At 41.3% G+C, this 19,169-nt stretch overlaps 1 protein-coding gene across 1 annotated transcript; it reads right to left on the reverse strand.

Annotated features, from left to right (window-relative positions):
• Window positions 1–742: 742 nt before the first annotated feature.
• Window positions 743–13,995, reverse strand: tnfaip2a (tumor necrosis factor, alpha-induced protein 2a). Its single transcript, XM_012824709.3, has 13 exons — window positions 13,617–13,995; window positions 12,388–12,552; window positions 11,610–12,282; window positions 11,206–11,320; window positions 10,353–10,475; window positions 9,543–9,637; window positions 9,256–9,348; window positions 8,970–9,096; window positions 8,697–8,822; window positions 8,116–8,271; window positions 7,181–7,302; window positions 3,282–3,414; window positions 743–1,824 (listed from the first exon to the last, which is right to left on the reverse strand). Exons 1-13 carry the CDS (start codon window positions 13,657–13,659, stop codon window positions 1,651–1,653), a joined length of 2,145 nt encoding a protein of 714 aa, XP_012680163.2. The 5' UTR covers window positions 13,660–13,995; the 3' UTR covers window positions 743–1,650.
• Window positions 13,996–19,169: the final 5,174 nt, after the last annotated feature.

Genomic DNA, 19,169 nt, shown 5'->3' on the forward strand with positions numbered 1-19,169 from the left:
TTCCCATAAATGGAGCACTGTTCAAGTGGAGTTGAAACTAACCAAATATTTGTCTGTCAACCGATTTAAGAGCCTTTTAGATGCTAAGGATGTGCCTCAATGCTGTTGTTTTAAATGATTCTGATTTTTTTTATATATATACTTAATTTCTGAGTTGTTTAATGTGTTTTGTTTATTTATTGTTCTTCTGTATTATGTAGCCTCAATCAGGGCATTGCTGCAAAAGAGCCCTGTGCTTAGTCAATTCTCCCTGAATAAATAATGATGATGATGATGATATAATGTATTTCCCCAGAATTTCAGATATACTATTAATACCTATGGTGTGGTATATTACTATATATATATAGTTGAACCGGCACTCTTAACTAATATGTGCTAGCGCACCCAGGATACACTTACACTATGTGCAATCACACTAAACTGCACTACAACACATCATCTCAAACAAGTCTCTGCTTAGGAAAGTTTCAATGCAAACGCACACAGGGCAATACAACAGACACAGCTGAGCTCCATCACATCCATCTGTTTTGTGTCTGTATGAGCCTGTATTCATATACCAGCAGCCTGTAGGCCTGTGCCAACAAGCCTCGCTCCTCTTCCCATAAACAAGAGTAAACTGTTACAGGATTCCCCCTCCCCCCTCGCAAAGACAAAGATACTCTGAGTGACGAGATTAGATTCAAAGGACAGAAATGGCGGTTTTATGGATTGAGTAGGAATTGATTGATTTTGTCTGTCACAGGCTGTAATATTTATTCATCTTCTTGTCTAATGTTCACCAAAACTTCACAGTACAGGTTTACATATTTCCAGATAATTAGCCATTAAAGCTTAAAATAGGCTACTGCATACAAAGCACTAGTAGAAGCACCTTCACAGTAGAACTAATGTTACATAGTAAGTTAACAATGATGACTCCTGACAAAAATGACAAAGCATATCACACACAAGGTCTGAAGTCCCAAGGCTCAGAAATAGCAACAAAGAATGTGGCCTAATGACTCACACTCATCACACAGAGCTATGTGAAGTGGCTAGTCTGCCGCAGACTTTGGCAGAACCTGACCACTTGTGGTCCTCTTGCTATCCATTATGACATCATAATCAACACGTCAACTGAACGTGCTTTATCACGACGCATGTTCGTGACAGGGCTTGAGTCATTCAGTCTTATGTGCATAGAGTGCATTTGTTGTGGAGGATAAAGAGGTCCTTTCTCCCTTTTTTATGTCCGTGGGGGCATAATGACAATGTGTCTTCTCAAGTGTTCTCCTCATGAAGACGTCAACAAAGACCACTGTGCACACAGCACATGATAGGGCAGTCAACTGTGAATCACACACTGAGCCTTACTGTAGATCATTTATTTTACTTCATCAAACTCAGTTTTGTCTGATGAACTCAACTAACCAAATGGCATTTTACTGAAATGGATTAATCTTACTGAGTAGGCTGTAACTTGTCTTTAGAACAGAATATGTATCTGCAATCAGTTGGCCTGCTTCACATTTGTTTCAAAAGCATTTTATTTAAAATACAGCATGTATATCATACTTTCAACTGACATACTGTATACAGTCTAATACTTTTAATATGAGTAATACATCCCTTTTATGCATTTTGTAAAAAATATTCAAGTTCAGCTTATTTCACAACAATTTTGTACAAAGAGCACATTTGCATTGAAATGTAGAAGTTGAGACAGCAGGGAGGGTGGAGAGCAGCAGTGATTCTGGACAACGTCTCCTTCCGCCATCGATTCACGTAGAACAAAGTCTGCCCACCACACCGACCGAATGAGCTGTCCAGCACGAGTGCCTGTCGTCACAACAACGAAGACAGACCCTTTCAGGTCACACCCGCTGTGAATTATTCACGATGTGACATGCATACTGCAGGCACTGTGTTTCAGCTACACAGAAAAAGAGAAGGTGTGTGGGCAAACCAACCCTTTGCTCCTTTTAAAACTCCTTTTAAAAGTTGCCTTCCTTTTTGTCTATTTTACAGTCTCCTACTCAAGCTTCCAAATAAGTATGAAGTATCAGTCCTCTCTAACTCTGAGTTTGTTGAGGATTAATCTGTGCCTTGTAGAACATGTCATCCATCCGTATCTTTTCACCTTATCATTGAACTCTATTCTGCACCCACCAAACTACCAGAACCACTCAAAAATATTAGAGGGTTAGGTGGGACGTTAAGAGTAAATAAAAGAGCCTTTTACTCCTTAAAACTGAATGGTGCCTCTACTATCAATCTCTGGTTGTGTCCTCTCGCCTATGCTCCAGCTTGAGTGAAGGGAAAGCACACAAATCTCTGTTGAGGAGACAGGCTTCTGTCCTGAGAGGTGCCAATGGGTTTGAATCACCATTACAGTCAGGGGACTGATTCAGAGACCTGCAGGGCACCCAATACTGTCTGAGGAAAACAAAGAAACGTTTCATTTGTCTCATGACAGATTTGTTTGATTTGTGCCTGGCCGTGTAGGTGTAGATAAGCTATTGTGAAACTTGAAATCCGAACGAATATAACATTTTCCCTCCACAGCCGCTTTCCCTCATGCCCTGATTGGAAGTTGTCCAACAAAACGATGTTCGACTGTGAGGAGAATTTCAGCAAATAATCCACACAGTGCTGTGAACTGAAATTGCTGGCCCTATCTACAAGTCTTTGGGACAGTTAGCAACAGGCCCATTCCTAAGCAGCCATGATGCACAATTTGTGTCTGTTACATCTCCACTGCCTACCAGAACACAGGTAAGTATTCCGGTGTTAAAAGATTCATATGAAGAACCTACAAGGTACGCTACACATGATCTCATGATACTCTACACAAACATGTGCCTACAGATAACCTTATGTCAAACCCAGGGACAGAGTACTAAATCCTGGACATTTTACAGTTCTGTCTGTAGGCCTCCATTCCTGATGTTGAGATAGGTGGGGACTTAAATCAGGGTCCTGGTTTTAGTTTCCGCCACCCAAATACCCAAGCTTTGAGGAAATGGAAAATGCCAAGGTCACAACCCCTTTGTTAATATAAGTCTACAGCATAGTACCAAGAGCTTATCTCCATAATGGAAATACCCTTCTATTTATTCATCAAATGTATCTTTCGTCTCGGGGACAAAAGATAAAAGCTAAAGCAGTTGCTTTGTAGCAGGTCTGCATGCAGAGGAAGAGAAGATTGAGTGGGGACTGAAGTGCCACCTAAACAAGAGTGAGTCACAATGTTAGCTTCGGACATGGCCTGGTTTGCCCAACTACTTGAAAGGAACCTTGGCGAAGAAGGCGTGACCGGGACAGGATTCCAAGGTGCCTCGGTTCTCAGTCAGGCTCTCCCTTATCCGGCGAACTTCACTGGTGGAGAGGTTGGCTTTGAGGTACAGCAGGGCGAGGACATGGTTTTCACTGAGAGATGGACAGACACATAGAAAGAGAGAGAGGGAGAGAGAGAGAGAGAGAGAGAGTCACTAATGCATTGATTAAGCTTATAAGCTTAAGAAAAATAATTCTAAATAAAATATTTATGAACCTGTGCTGGAAAGCATTTACCAAGTCACTTTATAAATTACGCATCTTTAACCAAGAGTCATAAGACTTGTCTGCTTCCTGCTGCTGTAATATTGTGAAAAAAATAATACTGTTTGCAACATGACCTTCTGAAAAGAAAGTAAATCTACTATTATCTAATGGGAAAAGGACAAATTTGACCCATATTCACATATCTATCACTCCCATCATCAGCATCAGGTGGGTGAAGAGATCACATTCAAACTTTGATTACTGCCACTGATCTTACTTCTAGTTTCACTTCCACAAGAATGGATTTTCACTTGTACAACCGGAAAAAAAACACCAGTCCTCTTGGAATCTTGGATCATAAAACCCAGAGTTTTTCCAGTCAGATTTGGACAGGCTTCTGGCATACATTCCTGGCCCACCTTTTGGAATCCTAGGTTACCTCTTTATGCTATCACACAACAGCAAAGTATGAGCCTTAACATTGAAGATGAAAAAAGAAACCTGACACACACAAAAAAAAGTTTTAGCATTGTCAAAACGGTTTCTTAAAGATGCAATCTTCACTTCTGGTGAAAGGATGTTGATATTTGAGCTCAATTGCCAATCAAATTAGACCACTTCCTTCTGTAGTCTTAAAGCAACATGTTGATGAACATGTAGTGCGGGGGTAGGCTACTCAATAGGCGGACTCCGGATGCGGACCAAGACGCAATCAAATTTGGACCCAGACGCAATCAAATTTGGACCAAAGCCAAAATCAACATTCTAATTGAATCACGATACAAGAGTTTTGTTTGGTGCGTGATTTCGCGCCATTTCCAAAGTTCCGATCAGGAGCTGTAATAACATCACTATGACTCACTCAACTCACTCACTCACTCAATGTTGGCCGCAAGCTCTGTGGGTCACGTAGGTTGTATGTGTCATTGGGAACTACGCGGGCAGATCGATTTGTGAACGGTATCGGTTTCTTAGCACACGAAAATCATGGCGTGCTCTAAACCCGACAAAAAGCGAAAAGTTGATTCCGAAAATCGCTAATTTAAGACAGAGTGGACTGACAACTATGCATTTGTGCTGCCTGTGGGGAGCACAAAACCGATGTGTTTAATCTTCAACGAGACGGTTGCCCTTGTCAAAAGTGGTAACGTGAAACGTCACTATGAAACAAAGCATGCACACTTCTAACAACATCACTCCCAGAACTCTGAGATAAGGGCCATAAAAATAAATCAACTGAAATCATCCTACCAAGCAACATGCAGTGTAATAGTTAGATCAGCCACACATCAAGAGTGTGCATACCTCAACATACTGTTGTGAGTCTGCCTTTTCAACCATGAATATGGTGAAAAACAAATACAGGAGCACACTCACTAATGAACACTTACATCAGTGTCTCCGCCTGGCCCTCACACCTTTTATGCCCAAGTTTAAAGAACTGGTGGCACAAAAAAGGTGTCACCTTTCACACTAATAAGGCCAGACCACATCACCTTTTGTTCATAATTCGAACGTTTTTGTTGGAGTTCTGTTTTTGGATTTTGACCGTCACTGTTCCAGACCCCTAATGTAGTGTATTGTTTCCAATTTAAATAACCAGGATTGTACACACACACACAAACTGTGTTTTTTTTTTTAGCACACACACCGCTCAGACAGCCAAAGGACCAATCAAGGACCAAACCTTTAACTTCTTCAAAATCAGCAGGGAATATCACATTTCTAAAGCAAAAATGGTTATTGTATGCTACTGAGATGCTTCACAGTCACTTAACAGGAACCACTACCTTTCACAGCTGCTGGTATCCTTGGTTACCTGTCCACACCCATGTAGGTGTGGGTTCTATTTCAACTCGGAAAATAGCAAAGACAAACCCAGTGTCTCTAAATAAACAATGACAGCCTGCCCTTTTCATCATAAGAGGGAGAGGCATTTTGTGATTCAGTTACAGCATGTTCTGAATGGTATTACCAACTAGAGCTAGAGTTTTACTAAAACTTCATGGGGAAAGTTAATCCATGAGATGAGATGAGAGCAGAGCCTGCTTGTCTGTGAGCTTCTGTTACTAAACGTCATTCAATGCTTTATTCAGAAAGTGTGAATATTTCATACAGTTTTAGAGGTCAATCATAGGCAAATGAAAGGAAAATAACCCGGATTTAAAAATGGCTTCATTTGGGGCTAAAATCTTCTGGCAGTTTGTTCCAGTTGCATGAAGCATAACAGCAAAATGCTGCTTCACCATGCTTAGTTTGGAATCTGCTCTAGCTGACCTGAGGTCCATGGGCCCTACTCGGATTATGCTCTTTAAAGATATCAGATATGTATTCTGGGCCTAAACTATTCAGTGATTTATAAACTAGTAGCAGTGCTTAAATATTTATTCTGTAACTAAGCGGAAGCCATGACATTTTAGAACTTGACCTGTGTGCTCTGTTTTCCTGGTCCAGCAACAGCACTCTGAAAGTGCTGCTTTCTGGAAAGTCCACTTAAGAGGCCATTGTAGTTGTCCACCCTGCTGTAGATAAAAGCATGGATGACCTTCTCTTGGTCTTTTTGGGACACCAAACACTCGATCCTGGCTATGTTTTTAAGATGACAGAAAGCTGTTTTGGTGATTGTTTTGATCTGGCTGGTGAAGGTGAGATCTGAGTCTATTAGAACACCATGATTTTGGACCTGGTCTTTGATTTTTAGAGCCAGAGAATTGTATTTGCTAAAGCCAAACACAATCATCTCTGTTTTGTCCTACATTTTGGCTCATCCAATTATCACAGGCACACAGACACAGTATTTCCACATTCAAAATATGACAAGGTGCTTATTCAGCTGCTCAGTAATAAACCAAAGGCGAGGGCTTCCAAATAAAACAATGACAATTGACCCTTTCCATCAAATGATGATACATTTTACATTGTGGAAATATTCTCTTTAGTTGTAAAGGTGAAATATATTATTAATTGTATTATAATAATATTATTAATCACACGTCTTTGCACATTTGCAAGTGTCCTAGGTTACCTGTCCATGCTGAGGGCAAGGTTCCTCCAGCTAAGTAAACAGCCAACCCACACCTGATTTGTTTACACAAATCAGGCGCCTAGTGCTTGTCTTCAAGAGAGTATGAGGTTTTGATCCATTACCACTATATTGTCTGTAACTCACTGCACTTAATGTTTTGGGGTGAGCTGTTAGAAGTGATCCTACACTGTCTGGGTTGAGTGCTAACAAACGTTAAGTTAAGATTCAGTATATTTAAAGATCTGCAGCACCTGTCAATTCAGAAACACAAAGGCTGGCGAAAGGGTGTTGATATTTGAGCTCAACAGCCAATCAAATGGTACATCCTCCCTCTGTGCTCATGAAGCAACATGTTGATTGGCCGGAACTGTTTGTCTCAGTCTGAGCCACTATGTTTGTTTCCCATTTACAGAGCCAAAGGACTGTGTACAAACACAGAGTTCTTTTTTTAGTACACACACACACTAGGCAGGCAGCTAGACGACACTGCAAAGATATTAGCTGAATTTGACAAAAAGTGTATAGGAACAGATTTATGGACTGCATGTTTGCTTTCTGCATCGTTTGTCACTCTCAAGTGGTGATCTGTGTTCCATAGTGAGGTGTGCTGGAGAGAGAGCCTCCTACCTGAGGTCTGGGTGCGCTCTAGCCAGAGTGACGACCTCCAGCTGGATGGCTCCTGGGTCCTGTAGTCTGATCACCTCCGCCAGCTGAAACACAACGTTGTCGAGCCAGCTATTCCGTGAGCCCTGTGTAAGTAGAATATGAAATCCCTTTAAATACAACTATCACAGTGATTGTGTGTTTTGTCTCCACGTTTACACTGATAGTCCACGTTCATTTCCATCTTTCAGTGGAAGTCAGTTCCCAATGACCACTGAGCATTTTAGTGTTTACATTTTTAATGTTAATGAAATCCTAGATGTTTTTTTCTGTTTCACTTAATCGGTTAACGATGCATCATCATCCATGTTTTTTTCCTGTCAGGAAATGAATATCCACCCAAAAGTAATTTCCCCCAACTACAATAGGGTCAGTGCCTGTCTGCAGATTGCAGTATTAAGATAAGGGGTACGCTGTCAACCAGTCAAATGACAGAAGTACCAATGTGAGAACCACTCTCAGGAGAGATGTGAAAAATGTTGGTGGAAAGGAGGGGCTGCCTTTTGACAGGAGATAACATAGATAATCAGCAGGAGGTTAACAGGAAATCCTTTAATGGGAGCTGGGGATGCTGTGGGTGTTTTTATGTGTTGAGACCATTTCGGTTTCTATTGTTGTGGTTGGCCTTCTCACTACCATAGTGGAGCATATGTCATCGATAGCGAGTTTCCACCAGATTTGGTGTCCACTTGTTCTCGATGTTTCAGTAATCCAGTAAATCCACCGAGTGAGGAATTGGCCCACCCAGCTGCAGTTGTTATTAGCACAACATAAAAGCATTTCAAATGAATTTATTGTGATGCTGTGAATGCACCTTTGCAAGTACTATATGTGTCTGTGTGTGTATGAGTGTGTGTGTGTGTGTGTGTGTGTGTGTGTGTGTGTGTGTGTTTGTGTACCATGCTGGTGAATAGTGCGCTGAGCTTCTTGCTGTCCTCACACAGGAGATTGGCAGCAGCCTCTTGCTGTTCCCGGTCCCTCAACTTCATCTTTCTTTTAAGGAGCCTCTTGACATACTTCGCCATCACCTCAATATGAAGCTGACCCAGCAGGTCCTAAACACACACACACAACCAGACATATACATAAACACACACACACACACACACACACACACACACATCTGTGTTTAGTCATAGTGACCCCACATTGAAAAAGGTTAGAAATCAGTGATGTCGGTGAACTCCATGGCTGTCCATTTAGCTTCCTAAAATGACCCCATAAATGTAAGGCCTACATTTCCTGTGTCATGATAAACTAAACATAACAGGTGTTATTTTTTCTTAGCACAACAGCTTATCAGAGTAGAGCATCGCACAAAACTGGAGTTTACAGTAGGCAAACATAGACAATGGCTTGTGGGTAACCTCCATAGCAGTGCAGTTGCCCTCTCTCTCTACTTCTACGCAAGGCTGTGGCTGCCTGGAAGTCCTGCTATGCTTAAATGTCAGCTCACAAATCACATAAGCATGATATGTACCTCTTTGCAAACAGGCTTCAGGTCCCTGAACTCATAAACGTCTCCTCCTAGGATACCCAACAGTTCTACTGGAACCCCTTGCTTCGCCGCAAACCAAGGGGTGGTCCACAGCTTACGATAATGCACCTGTAGAAAATGGGCCAATACTCTTTATACACACGATAGCACCGTTAAACATAAATAATCATACATGGCAAACGTGTTGAAGAACATATAAAGGTAGCTAACGGCATCTCTTTGGTGTGGGGAGGGGGAGAGCATGCTTTAACCAACCTTTAGCTCTTTGTGAATCGGACACAGGAAGTACGAGTAGCAATGGTCCCGGAGGTCTGCCAATATAGACAAGCAGTTGGTTCTGGTCTGGTCTTTGAAAGGGGTCTCACTTTTATCAACAAACTCCCTGTGAAGAACCAGACACAACAGGCTAATTACTGCTAATGATTTAAATATATTTTGGAGTAGTAAGAACTTAGAGTTTGGGTGTTAAAATCCCATAAAAAGTCAATATTACAAGTCAGTTGGGATATTACCCATTATATTTACTGATTCTCATTCTCACCTGAACTGCTCGATGCTGACCAGGTTAGCCTTCAAAACCGCTTTTGTAGTCTCGTGATGTCCTTTTGAAAATTCCTCTAACGCCTTTTTGTAGCTGCCACAGAAAACAAACCACTGTTAATATTTTGATATTGGCCATTACAGGATACTGATTGAATAAATACATTTGATTGAGATGGTAAGCTAGACTGGGCGGATGTGAATGTTACAGACGGATACAATCAGGACTGTACCAGGATATATAGGGCTGCTTTAGAGACAGATGTCCTGCTACCTGCTCTACTGTACCTCATTAAGAAGGTTTCCAGCTGGCACTGAAGTCTCTGGGCTTTCACCCGGTCACCCAAAATAGTCAAGGTCTCTTCAGCAAGTGGGGCAACCAACTGCCAAAGTAGAAGGGTGGGTGGGGGCATGGTTGAGATAGTTGAGTGAGAAGCATGCCAGTTATAGAGCAACATCTAATCTGAAAGTGTAATGCAATGCCCTCACACACACACACACACACACACACACACACACACACACACACACACACACACACACACACACACACACACACACACACACACGCACACGCACACGCACACGCACACGCACGCGCACACGCACACGTACACGTACACACACAGCCTTCCTACTTTACATAAAACCAATATGCAATGGACTCCGCTTAAATACTAAGATTATTTTGTGTCTCCTGATAAGACAACAACACACCTGATTCTTTTTAAGAAGAGGACTATAATGTTTATTTCAATTGTTCAAGTGTTTATAATGTAAAGAGGTTGTTCTGGAAGAAACCATAAGTACCATTACGAATAGCAGTAACAGGTTTTTATTGTAGTGTTTTGAACTGATTTTTGAGTTGAGAAATGGAGCATAATTTCAAGAAGTTTTCACATGTGCGTGTACATAATGTTTTACGTAATACAGCTCTGATCTGATTATTTGCTCACATTTTTAATAAAGTACTGATCTGAGTAAATGGAGACCTTTTTTTAATACAACACTGATCTATGAATGACCTCTGACCTCTTTAATACATCACTGATCTGAGTACAGTATGCAGGAGGGAAATGACACTGATCACAAACTGACCTCAATGACGTCAACAGCTATAAGGCTGATGTAGTAGTCGTCTATGAGCTCAGGCCACACACCACTGATCCACCTCTTCTGTTCCGTCTTCAGGGCATTGGCGAGCCAGTCTCTCACTTTAGCCTGTGCGAAGCCCGGACACAAATGTAAACATGTATCATTATGTAGGCTGGCTAAGGGCGTAAAGCTTCAGGAAATGTAAAAATGTATTATTATGTAGGCTGGCTAAGGGCGTAAAGCTTCAGGAAATGTAAACATGTATTATTATGTAGGCTGGCTACGGAAGTAAAGCTTCAGGAAATTTAAACATGTATTATTATTTAGGCTGGCTACGGATGTTAAGCTTCAGCAATTGCTTCAGAACAGAGGCAGTCAGTTGGTACTAGGGTGGGCAGGCCATCTTCCTTAAAGCAAAAACATGAAATTCTCATTAACATCTAGTGCCAGTGCAAATGTGCACACACATGGCTTTGTTTGTCATGATTCATGGTGTGTAATCTGGTGTGTGACTAATATATTAACTGAACAGTGATGCCGGGTAAAATAGTCATGGGTAGTTTCCACCAGGAAGTAGTCATCGTGCAAGCCAGGTCATTTTAAGAGCAAACTAGGATTTCGCAACTTCTTTTTGATCACTAGTATAGCATAAATGGAAGAATGGAATGAAAATTGAATGTTTCATCACTCTACACCCCCTTAACAACTACCCTGCATAGCTCAAAGAACACACTAACAAAAAACAGACAATTCTAGAATTACAAGCAGATCAGGGGGCTGGACTGATGCCAGATTCAATTGCTATGCGGGTCAGTCTCTGTGGCATTTCTGGGGTTGTATTCAAAGAAGTATTTACCTCCCCATGTGATAGATACTGGTCCTCTAAAGGCTTGAGGTCTTCATCTGATAGCAGTGCCCCTGGGGATTCACTGTCAATGTGTTTCTTCAGTTCTTCGTGCTTCAACACATCCCTGCCACACAAATTAAAAGTACAGTTTGCAGTGTATGTTGTCAGTCTTCCACTATCCCAGAGCATTAGATACATCTTGATTCTCTATTTTGGGCATTGCATTATATTTGTTTAATTATAAATATGTAACATAAATATATTACAAATAAAATGTATATAATATATATATTAACATACAATATTTGACCCATTCCTTATTTTCTCCAATATACGACAGAGGATACAACCAAACTATCTGCTTACACGTTGTTGACAGTGTTAGACATGCAGACATGCTAGGTCCCACTCACGTTGGATAGTAACTGTTGACCCAGAGCAGGAGATAGCTGCAGTCCTTCACATCCAAGCTGGTCTGGGCAAACTCCCGCAGACGCCTGGAGAAAGCTTCATGATATAGTCGTGCGTAGACGTTGCAGACATCTAGGTCCTCCGGGTAGCACTGTTTCACGTTGTTCACGACTTTCAATAAGTCCGCCTGTACTCGTTTGCCAATCTTAAATACCTGTTTCATCAGGTTAGTGGACAAGTTGTCTGCGCCGTTCACTTCCTCCTCCGCCTTCTTGATCCGCACGTTCACGATCTTCTGAAGGAGGAGGTTGTGTTCCATCAGACACTTCCTCGGACGCCATTCCGGCACTTGTAGGCCTTCGGCCGGTTCCAACCAGCGCTTGTCCTGTTCCTCCTCCTGCATTATTGAGGTCACAGCACTGTGTAAAGCCTCCGAGTCCCCCTCGCCGGACTTGTCCTGGAACGTGGCATGTATGACCATCCACAGACGCACCTGAAACATTTCGTAGTCCCTCTGAAGCTGGTCTCTCTCTTTGACTATCTCATCTTCACCGGCTGAATTTTGATCAGTGCGCTGCCCGAATATGGCATCCTCCCTCATTATAAGCTGCCTACTGGCTTTAGCCAATTGGTTCTGACTTAAGTTCTCCTCAAAGCTCAGGATCACCTCTGGAGCTGTGCACGAAACAAGCCAGGGAATGTCAAATATTCAATATACCAATGACATTTATTTATTTAACTCATATAATAAGGAAGTAGTATAATGGAAAAACGACGCACCTGGTTGAGAAACAGTGTTTGCTGCAGTGTTTGCTCCATCTTTGGTACCCAGGATCCTTTTAAACGGAAATTTAATCTTGTGTTTGTCCTTCCTCGGACCATGTGAATCCTTCGCAGTTTCTTCCACTACTTGACTGCAAACAGCTCCTACTTTTTCTGCGTCTTCTGAACACGACATATACGCTTTTGTTAATTATTGAAGTGCAATAAAAATATACCTTTTTAAAACGTATGTTTTGCGTTAATACGCGACAAAAGGCAATAGAACCGTGTGACTGGTTAAGTTGCCAAATACGTCATTGGTGTCACAGTGGCAGTATGGTATCACCTGTCGGAGCTGAGTGACGCCCCAGAGACTTTTAAAGGCAAGGGCTGTGTGTAACAATACATAATACGTGCGCTTTTGGTCAAGAACTTTGGTTGTCTCTGCGACCTCTCTTGTTTTGACTGACTGCGTCACGGTACCGTTAGACTACCATACATTAAATGTATATATTTAAATTAACAGACCAATTTTCACATTCTATAGTGACGTGCGAGTCATAAACGCATCGATATTTACTAGTTCAACTAGTTTACTAGTTCAACTAAATCAAATCCAAACCCTTCCTTCCTATTTTTCTATGTGTAATATGCAAGAAAAAATGCGGGTAAACAGTCTAATTTGAAGTACGTTTTTCAAAGATTTTTGATGGAGAAGAATTTGGGCTCAGTCCTTGATGGTGAACAACCAAGCCAACTCTCCTGCTTGTCACTATCAAAATCTGAAAATACATTTTGTGTAAAATTGAATGTTGTCTGTTCTGTCATTTTGTTATTTCCCATTGGAAAAATATGCTAGGGTGACGCCCGGCTTTCACTGCAGGCAACAGCTGACATCAACGACCAACCCATATACATATCAGTGATTAATATGCGTTCTACAGGCTTTTTAAACGCATTGATGAAAAGGAGTAATGTATGCCTAAACATTTAATAGAAGTGCGAAACGCATCTTTTCAATCACTAACTTATTACTAGTCCTGGCACATCAGAAAAGACTAAACTACCGTCACCTCCGAAATGCTGAACAGCCTTAGAACGCTTAGTTAGCATCTAACAAAAAACGTTAGGTTATTCAACGTCATAAACCACGTAAATGCTACTTTTAAATATAAACCTTGACGTTTCTATTAAATCACTGCTTCTATGCGAGTACAAAAACGCCAGTATGAATTGAGAATAATTACCTATGGTCGCCCTCCGGCGCGTCAAATTCGGCAGTTTGACCATTTTCCTGCTATAACGTGTGTTTCTCACATGAGACCCGAAAGTGTCCTTGCAGAAACGCTGTGTGAATCCGTTTTATAGGCTATGTAAAGGGGAGGGGGCGATGCTGTGTCACCGTGGACCACAGCTGTTAGCTCAACGCTTTCGCTTTCATTGCTGATGTAATTCCATTCTATTTTAGCACAAATCCATTCGATTCCACTAAGTTGATCGATCTCCGGTCAGTGACAGTCTTCCCATTCTCCAATGCTATGAACTAGTTCTTTTCAAATCCACATCCCTGTATCCCATCTAGTACATGCTGCTAACATCATCAAGATTATGGACTTGATTCCTGGGGACCACACATACTGATACAATGTAAACACAACCACTAGGCCTACTACACATCACTTTGAAGAAAAGTGTCTACAAAATTCAAAATGATTTGTAGGCTCTCCCAAAAAATACATATGGGTTCAATATTCCCACCTTCTGCTCCAAGGAATGTCCAGCCAACATTATTTTGAACTGAAGTCAGTTTGGGTGAGCAGTCTTTAACACCGCCAACACACCAATCGCATCTTTAACACCGCCAACACACAAATCACATCTTTGGATAAAGCCTTCACAGAGGCAGTAGTCTCTGATAAACACAATCCCACAAACATAAGCACTTTTTTTTGTAACAACTGTTAGCTCTCTGCAAGATGAGTGATGAAATTAGTGATCTAATTTGTCACGGTTGGGAAACATGGGACTAATTTGATGCTGATGTTTGATATTTGGATAGCACCTTAAGGTGAAGGGGACCACAGAAGGAAGGGTATAGTATTTTCAAGCCATTGGAGTTACTGCCCCATGCATGATTAAAAAAATAAAAAAAAAACACACGCAGAAAGCCTTTTCAACAGGAGACCGAGAAATAATCACCACACATTTAGATGTGACCTTCGGTGCAACATTGTACTCCTCTTAGCTACCCCGAAGGTCATCACCACGACAACCATTGCCAGGGCAACTACAAAGTGTGTCCCTTTTAGATAATTTCAGCATGGTTTACACCCCAAATGAGCTGCAATGTATTCATAGACTAGAGCGAAGTCATGATGTTATTAAGTTGACACAAACTTTCAGTGAAAATTTGATCTCAGAGATGCAACAGAGTCCTGGGCTATGCAACGCAGATAGTCTGACCACTATACCCACACCCCACTACTCAACTCACCATTACATCCATGTGATCTCCTAAACATCTGAAGAATCAGATAGTTTGAAATATGTATAGCCTATATAAACTAACTTTGCACCTTTATGCTTGTCCTCCAACATAAAAGTGTACCTCAGTCTGGCCCCATGTGTTGAACTAGCTCAGAGGTACCACTTGAAGGGATACTTTGGGATGTTTTAACCTGGGCCCCATTTTTAGCCGATTTGCCCACTCCAGCACCATAGCAGGCCAAACGACTACAGCCACTGAATGGAGTGCTACGTCAGAGACCAGAAGAAGAGAGCGCTAGAACACTGATTGTACAAACAGTCATCTTCTGCAGTGTCTTTACAGTTATTGAGGTAAACACACACAGATGTATCTCTGTAGAGAATCTTTCAAATGTTGTCAGGCCCCTTTAATAATATTTACGAGCTTGTCAGTGGGAAAACAAGGTTCGCATTAACATTCCATAGGATTCCATTGCATAGCCGCTTTGCAAAGATCTAAAAATAGGGCCCTAAGTTTCCCTTTTATGGCTTGGAAAGTCAAGCACAGTTTCAGTTTTACACATAAAGATCAGTCTGATCACAGTCCCATGAAGAAACCCCATTTCTCAAATCATCGTATGTGAACAATCTAAAGCTAATCCTAAATGCAACCTCAGCTTTTTTTTTTTTTTTTACCACTACCGGTTTCTGAAAGTGAGACGGGACACTACATTTTTACATATTTATACAGATGAAAAAAATGGACAGTAAAATTAAGAAAAACCTTCTTACAACATGTTTTTTCATGTGACTCACTGTAGACTGCAGTTGATGATAAGAGATTGTGTAATCACAAAAGTATATCAACAAATGGCTCATTTCATGGCTTTGTAAGACTGTTAAAAATGATGTGTTTAGTTTGGATTTTTCAATACTGAGTAACAAAAAGATATTAACATAAAAAAAGATTAAAGTGTCTGCTAAATACATAAACATAAACATAGTTAAAGAGAGATGACATTCCCAATCTTAGTCACCCTTTAGGTGCCTGTGCCGTAGCAAGGGATTTCACCATGGGAGGAGAGCTATAAGACACTGATTTGTAGGCTCTCCCAAAAAATACATATGGGTTCAATATTCCCACCTTCTGCTCCAAGGAATTTCCAGCCAACATTATTTTGGACTCACTGTAGACTGCAGTTGATGATAAGAGATTGTGTAATCACAAAAGTACATCAACAAATGGCTCATTTCATGGCTTTGTAAGACTGTTAAAAAATATGTGTTTAGTTTGGATTTTCCAATACTGAGTAACAAAAAGATATTAACAGGTCACCAAAGCCAAGATTTGTTTGATAACTTGATACAATACGCAGTTGAGCAAGAACTCTTTATCGGCAGGCTAGTTGGCACATGGCAAAATCAGTACAATGTAGAAGAAAGAATAAGAAATGTATTTAGAAAAAACTCCAGTTTCAGGAGTCGCGACCTAATCTTTTCTCTTGACACAATGTTAAACACAATTCCAACTGAAGAATAATTTATATGCACTCTGTGGATTATAAGGTCGGACAAAATATATTCTTTTTTTTTCCAAGGGTGAGCCGGGCCGAGGAAGAGCGAACCCCACAGAGGAAGTCACACACAGTCGCAGAAAGAATAGAAGCACAGAATAGTGCAGATTGATTTATGCATCCTGGGCCACTGGTACAATTGGTGGTGGTCAAAATGGGCAGAATGAGATCATACACAGGATAAGCCCATGTGGGACCTTGCTGATTGCGAACACTACACAGCGAGTTGGTGGAGAGCAGTGTATGCATCACAAACATTATCAGGGTTCTTGCACCATTTCAAAAGTAAAATGTAATGCTTTTTAAGACTTTTTAAGACCTCAACAAATATAATTTAAGACCCAAAAATGTCACAATTTCTTTGGAATACTCAATTCAGGGGTGCAAACTCATCAGGGATGAAAAAGGTGACAACGATGCGAACCCCCTAGGAGGGTCCGGGGCATGCTCCCCGGGGAATATATTTTATATATAAGAACATTTTGCACATTTTAAAGTTCAATGCATCAATCTGGTGCACTTTGACAACAAAATTATGAGGCTAGATCTATGAAGAACTTTGTGCTGTTGTAAACAATTTTGTGCTCTGGTAACAGTTTAATCATAAACATTCCTGTGTTGAATGTTGCACGGGCACAGGCCAACCCAACCTGCCTCTAGTTGAGCCACAGTAATGGCATCCTCCTCCTAAAATTCTCTCATTCTGAAAACAAACTGAAGTAGGAGAGTGGTAAATTTGTTCAGTTGCAGTGAAGCGCCCGGCAGTAGAAAATGGGTCAGTGTTTCAGATTACAGATTACATAGGGACGTGTGGTCAGGGGAGGCAGAGCCTCATAAAAAGTAAAAACTAAATCTACTGTATCTACTGATCTGTGCTTTAAATAAAATGTTTGTATGATTCTGATCATTTTTATAATCAAAATCGCTGAATTTGACCATGAGCATGTTCCAGTTCAAACAGAGGCGACTCGCGAGGTGAGGCAGCAACGAGCTGCGCCTCATCTCAGATTGTGCAATCCCTCACACACTGGGTTGAGCACATGCCTTTTGCTTTCTCATTGTTTGTCATCACTGAAATATTTGTAGACACTGTTATTATATGTCGTTTGTATCCATAGAATAGGTAATGTATTTCACGTATGTGAAGAAGCTATTTAGTCTTGCTGATCTGTCATAAAACCACAGTGAAAAAGCACATAGGGGAGGCAAACGTAACCTCTGCCTCAATGAAGGGGGCATGCGAGAGCCTGGAAAATGGTCTTCCAATCCAGTGAAGTGATAAATACATAATGGGAGACCAATGCCAGAGCTAAAAGGTTTGCTTTAAACGACAGGACAGAAGATAACTTTAGCAGCTAAACTCCGGACCAAACTCGCCTGACGGCCATGTCTTTTATGTAAATGTAAATTTTTCGCCGTTTTCACGCTTAGATTTGTCAAAAGTTACCGAGAAAAAGACACTGTACTATCCGATAACACCGTTATTGTAACCAGCAAAAATGGTTGATGTGATTTGCGAGGCGTCTGTCAGACAACTGTCTGACTTTAGCACGTTAGCCTACGTTAGATAGCATAACGTTATTGCAGCGTACCAACGTTACACGTTACCGTAAATGCCATCTTAAAAAGGCAGCTCGAAACCAACGCTTTCACCCGAAAGACATGTCTTGAAATACACCTGCCAATTACGGCATTGAGGCAGCTACCTTCCATTTCGAACAGACCAGAAGACTCAAAATAAAAAGCGTGTCATGGTGACATGGGTTGGCCAAACAAACAAGCTTGAAAGAAATATTCATGACAGCTTGCGTTCACAGATTACTTGGAGATACCCAAGTGTGTGTGTGTGTGTGTCGAACCTCACATCGACCACCGCGTAATGGCGACACGCAGCCTGACGTCAGAGTCTGTAGCCGACGTACCGTAAACAGCTATTAAATTGCGGAGACTCATTTCACACAATACTAAATGAATCAACTATTAGATGTTTTACGATGCGCCACTGTGCTTTCTCATCGTCATTAAGCGCACCGGCAAAAAAATTAATACCTACAACAACTTTACGTGAAATTTAAGACAATTTAAGACCTTAATTACCCGAATTTTAATTTAAGACATTTTAAGACTTTTTAAGGACCCGCGGGAACCCTGATTATGAACATTACTTCTATCTTTATTACAATTTTAAGGTGTGTATTTGAAGGCATTTAGTTTTCACATCATCCTCAAATTCATGTTGATGGTATATGGAAGAATGTAAAAAGTACACAATGTGGAAATATGCAACTTCCCATGGTAACACTTCCGCATTTCCTTGAAAAGAAGGAAGAACTAGTGCATAACTGGTAGCCAAACAAATGAGGAATCACATGGGCAAAAATAAAAGTGAAAAATGAAAATAGCCCCCCCCCACACTCTCACTCCTCTCCTGTCACTCCTCTGTAGCACCTTGAGTGCCAAGCAGCCTGGCTGGCAGCCTGGCGTATTTCTGCAGTGTTGGTGCCACCCCTTCACAGAAATCATGTGGTTTCCATCTCAGTGCTCTGCAGTGCAGTCTCCCCACCACCACTTATCCTCCTTGTCTGTGTGTGTGTGTGTGTGTGTGTGTGTGTGTGTGTGTGTGTGTGTGTGTGTGTGTGTGTCAGACCTTCGCTTTCTACGACACACTCAGATTCTCTCACTGAACAGCTGAGACACTCAATCAAACAGGGGCACTGGAAAGGTCATTTCCCCCTGCGCTGACAGACGGCCCCAGAAAGC

Source organism: Clupea harengus, chromosome 15 (assembly GCF_900700415.2).
Source record: "Clupea harengus chromosome 15, Ch_v2.0.2, whole genome shotgun sequence".
NCBI lineage: Eukaryota > Metazoa > Chordata > Actinopteri > Clupeiformes > Clupeidae > Clupea > Clupea harengus.

Coding starts and splice junctions, on each gene's coding strand:
- tnfaip2a (XM_012824709.3), bottom strand. CDS start 13,659: ATGGTCAAACTGCCGAATTTGACGCGCCGGAGGGCGACCATAG. Junction 12,283..12,387: donor AAACACTGTTTCTCAACCAG/GTGCGTCGTTTT, acceptor TTTCGTGCACAG/CTCCAGAGGTGATCCTGAGC. Junction 8,272..8,696: donor TGAAGCCTGTTTGCAAAGAG/GTACATATCATG, acceptor GTGTGTGTTTAG/GACCTGCTGGGTCAGCTTCA.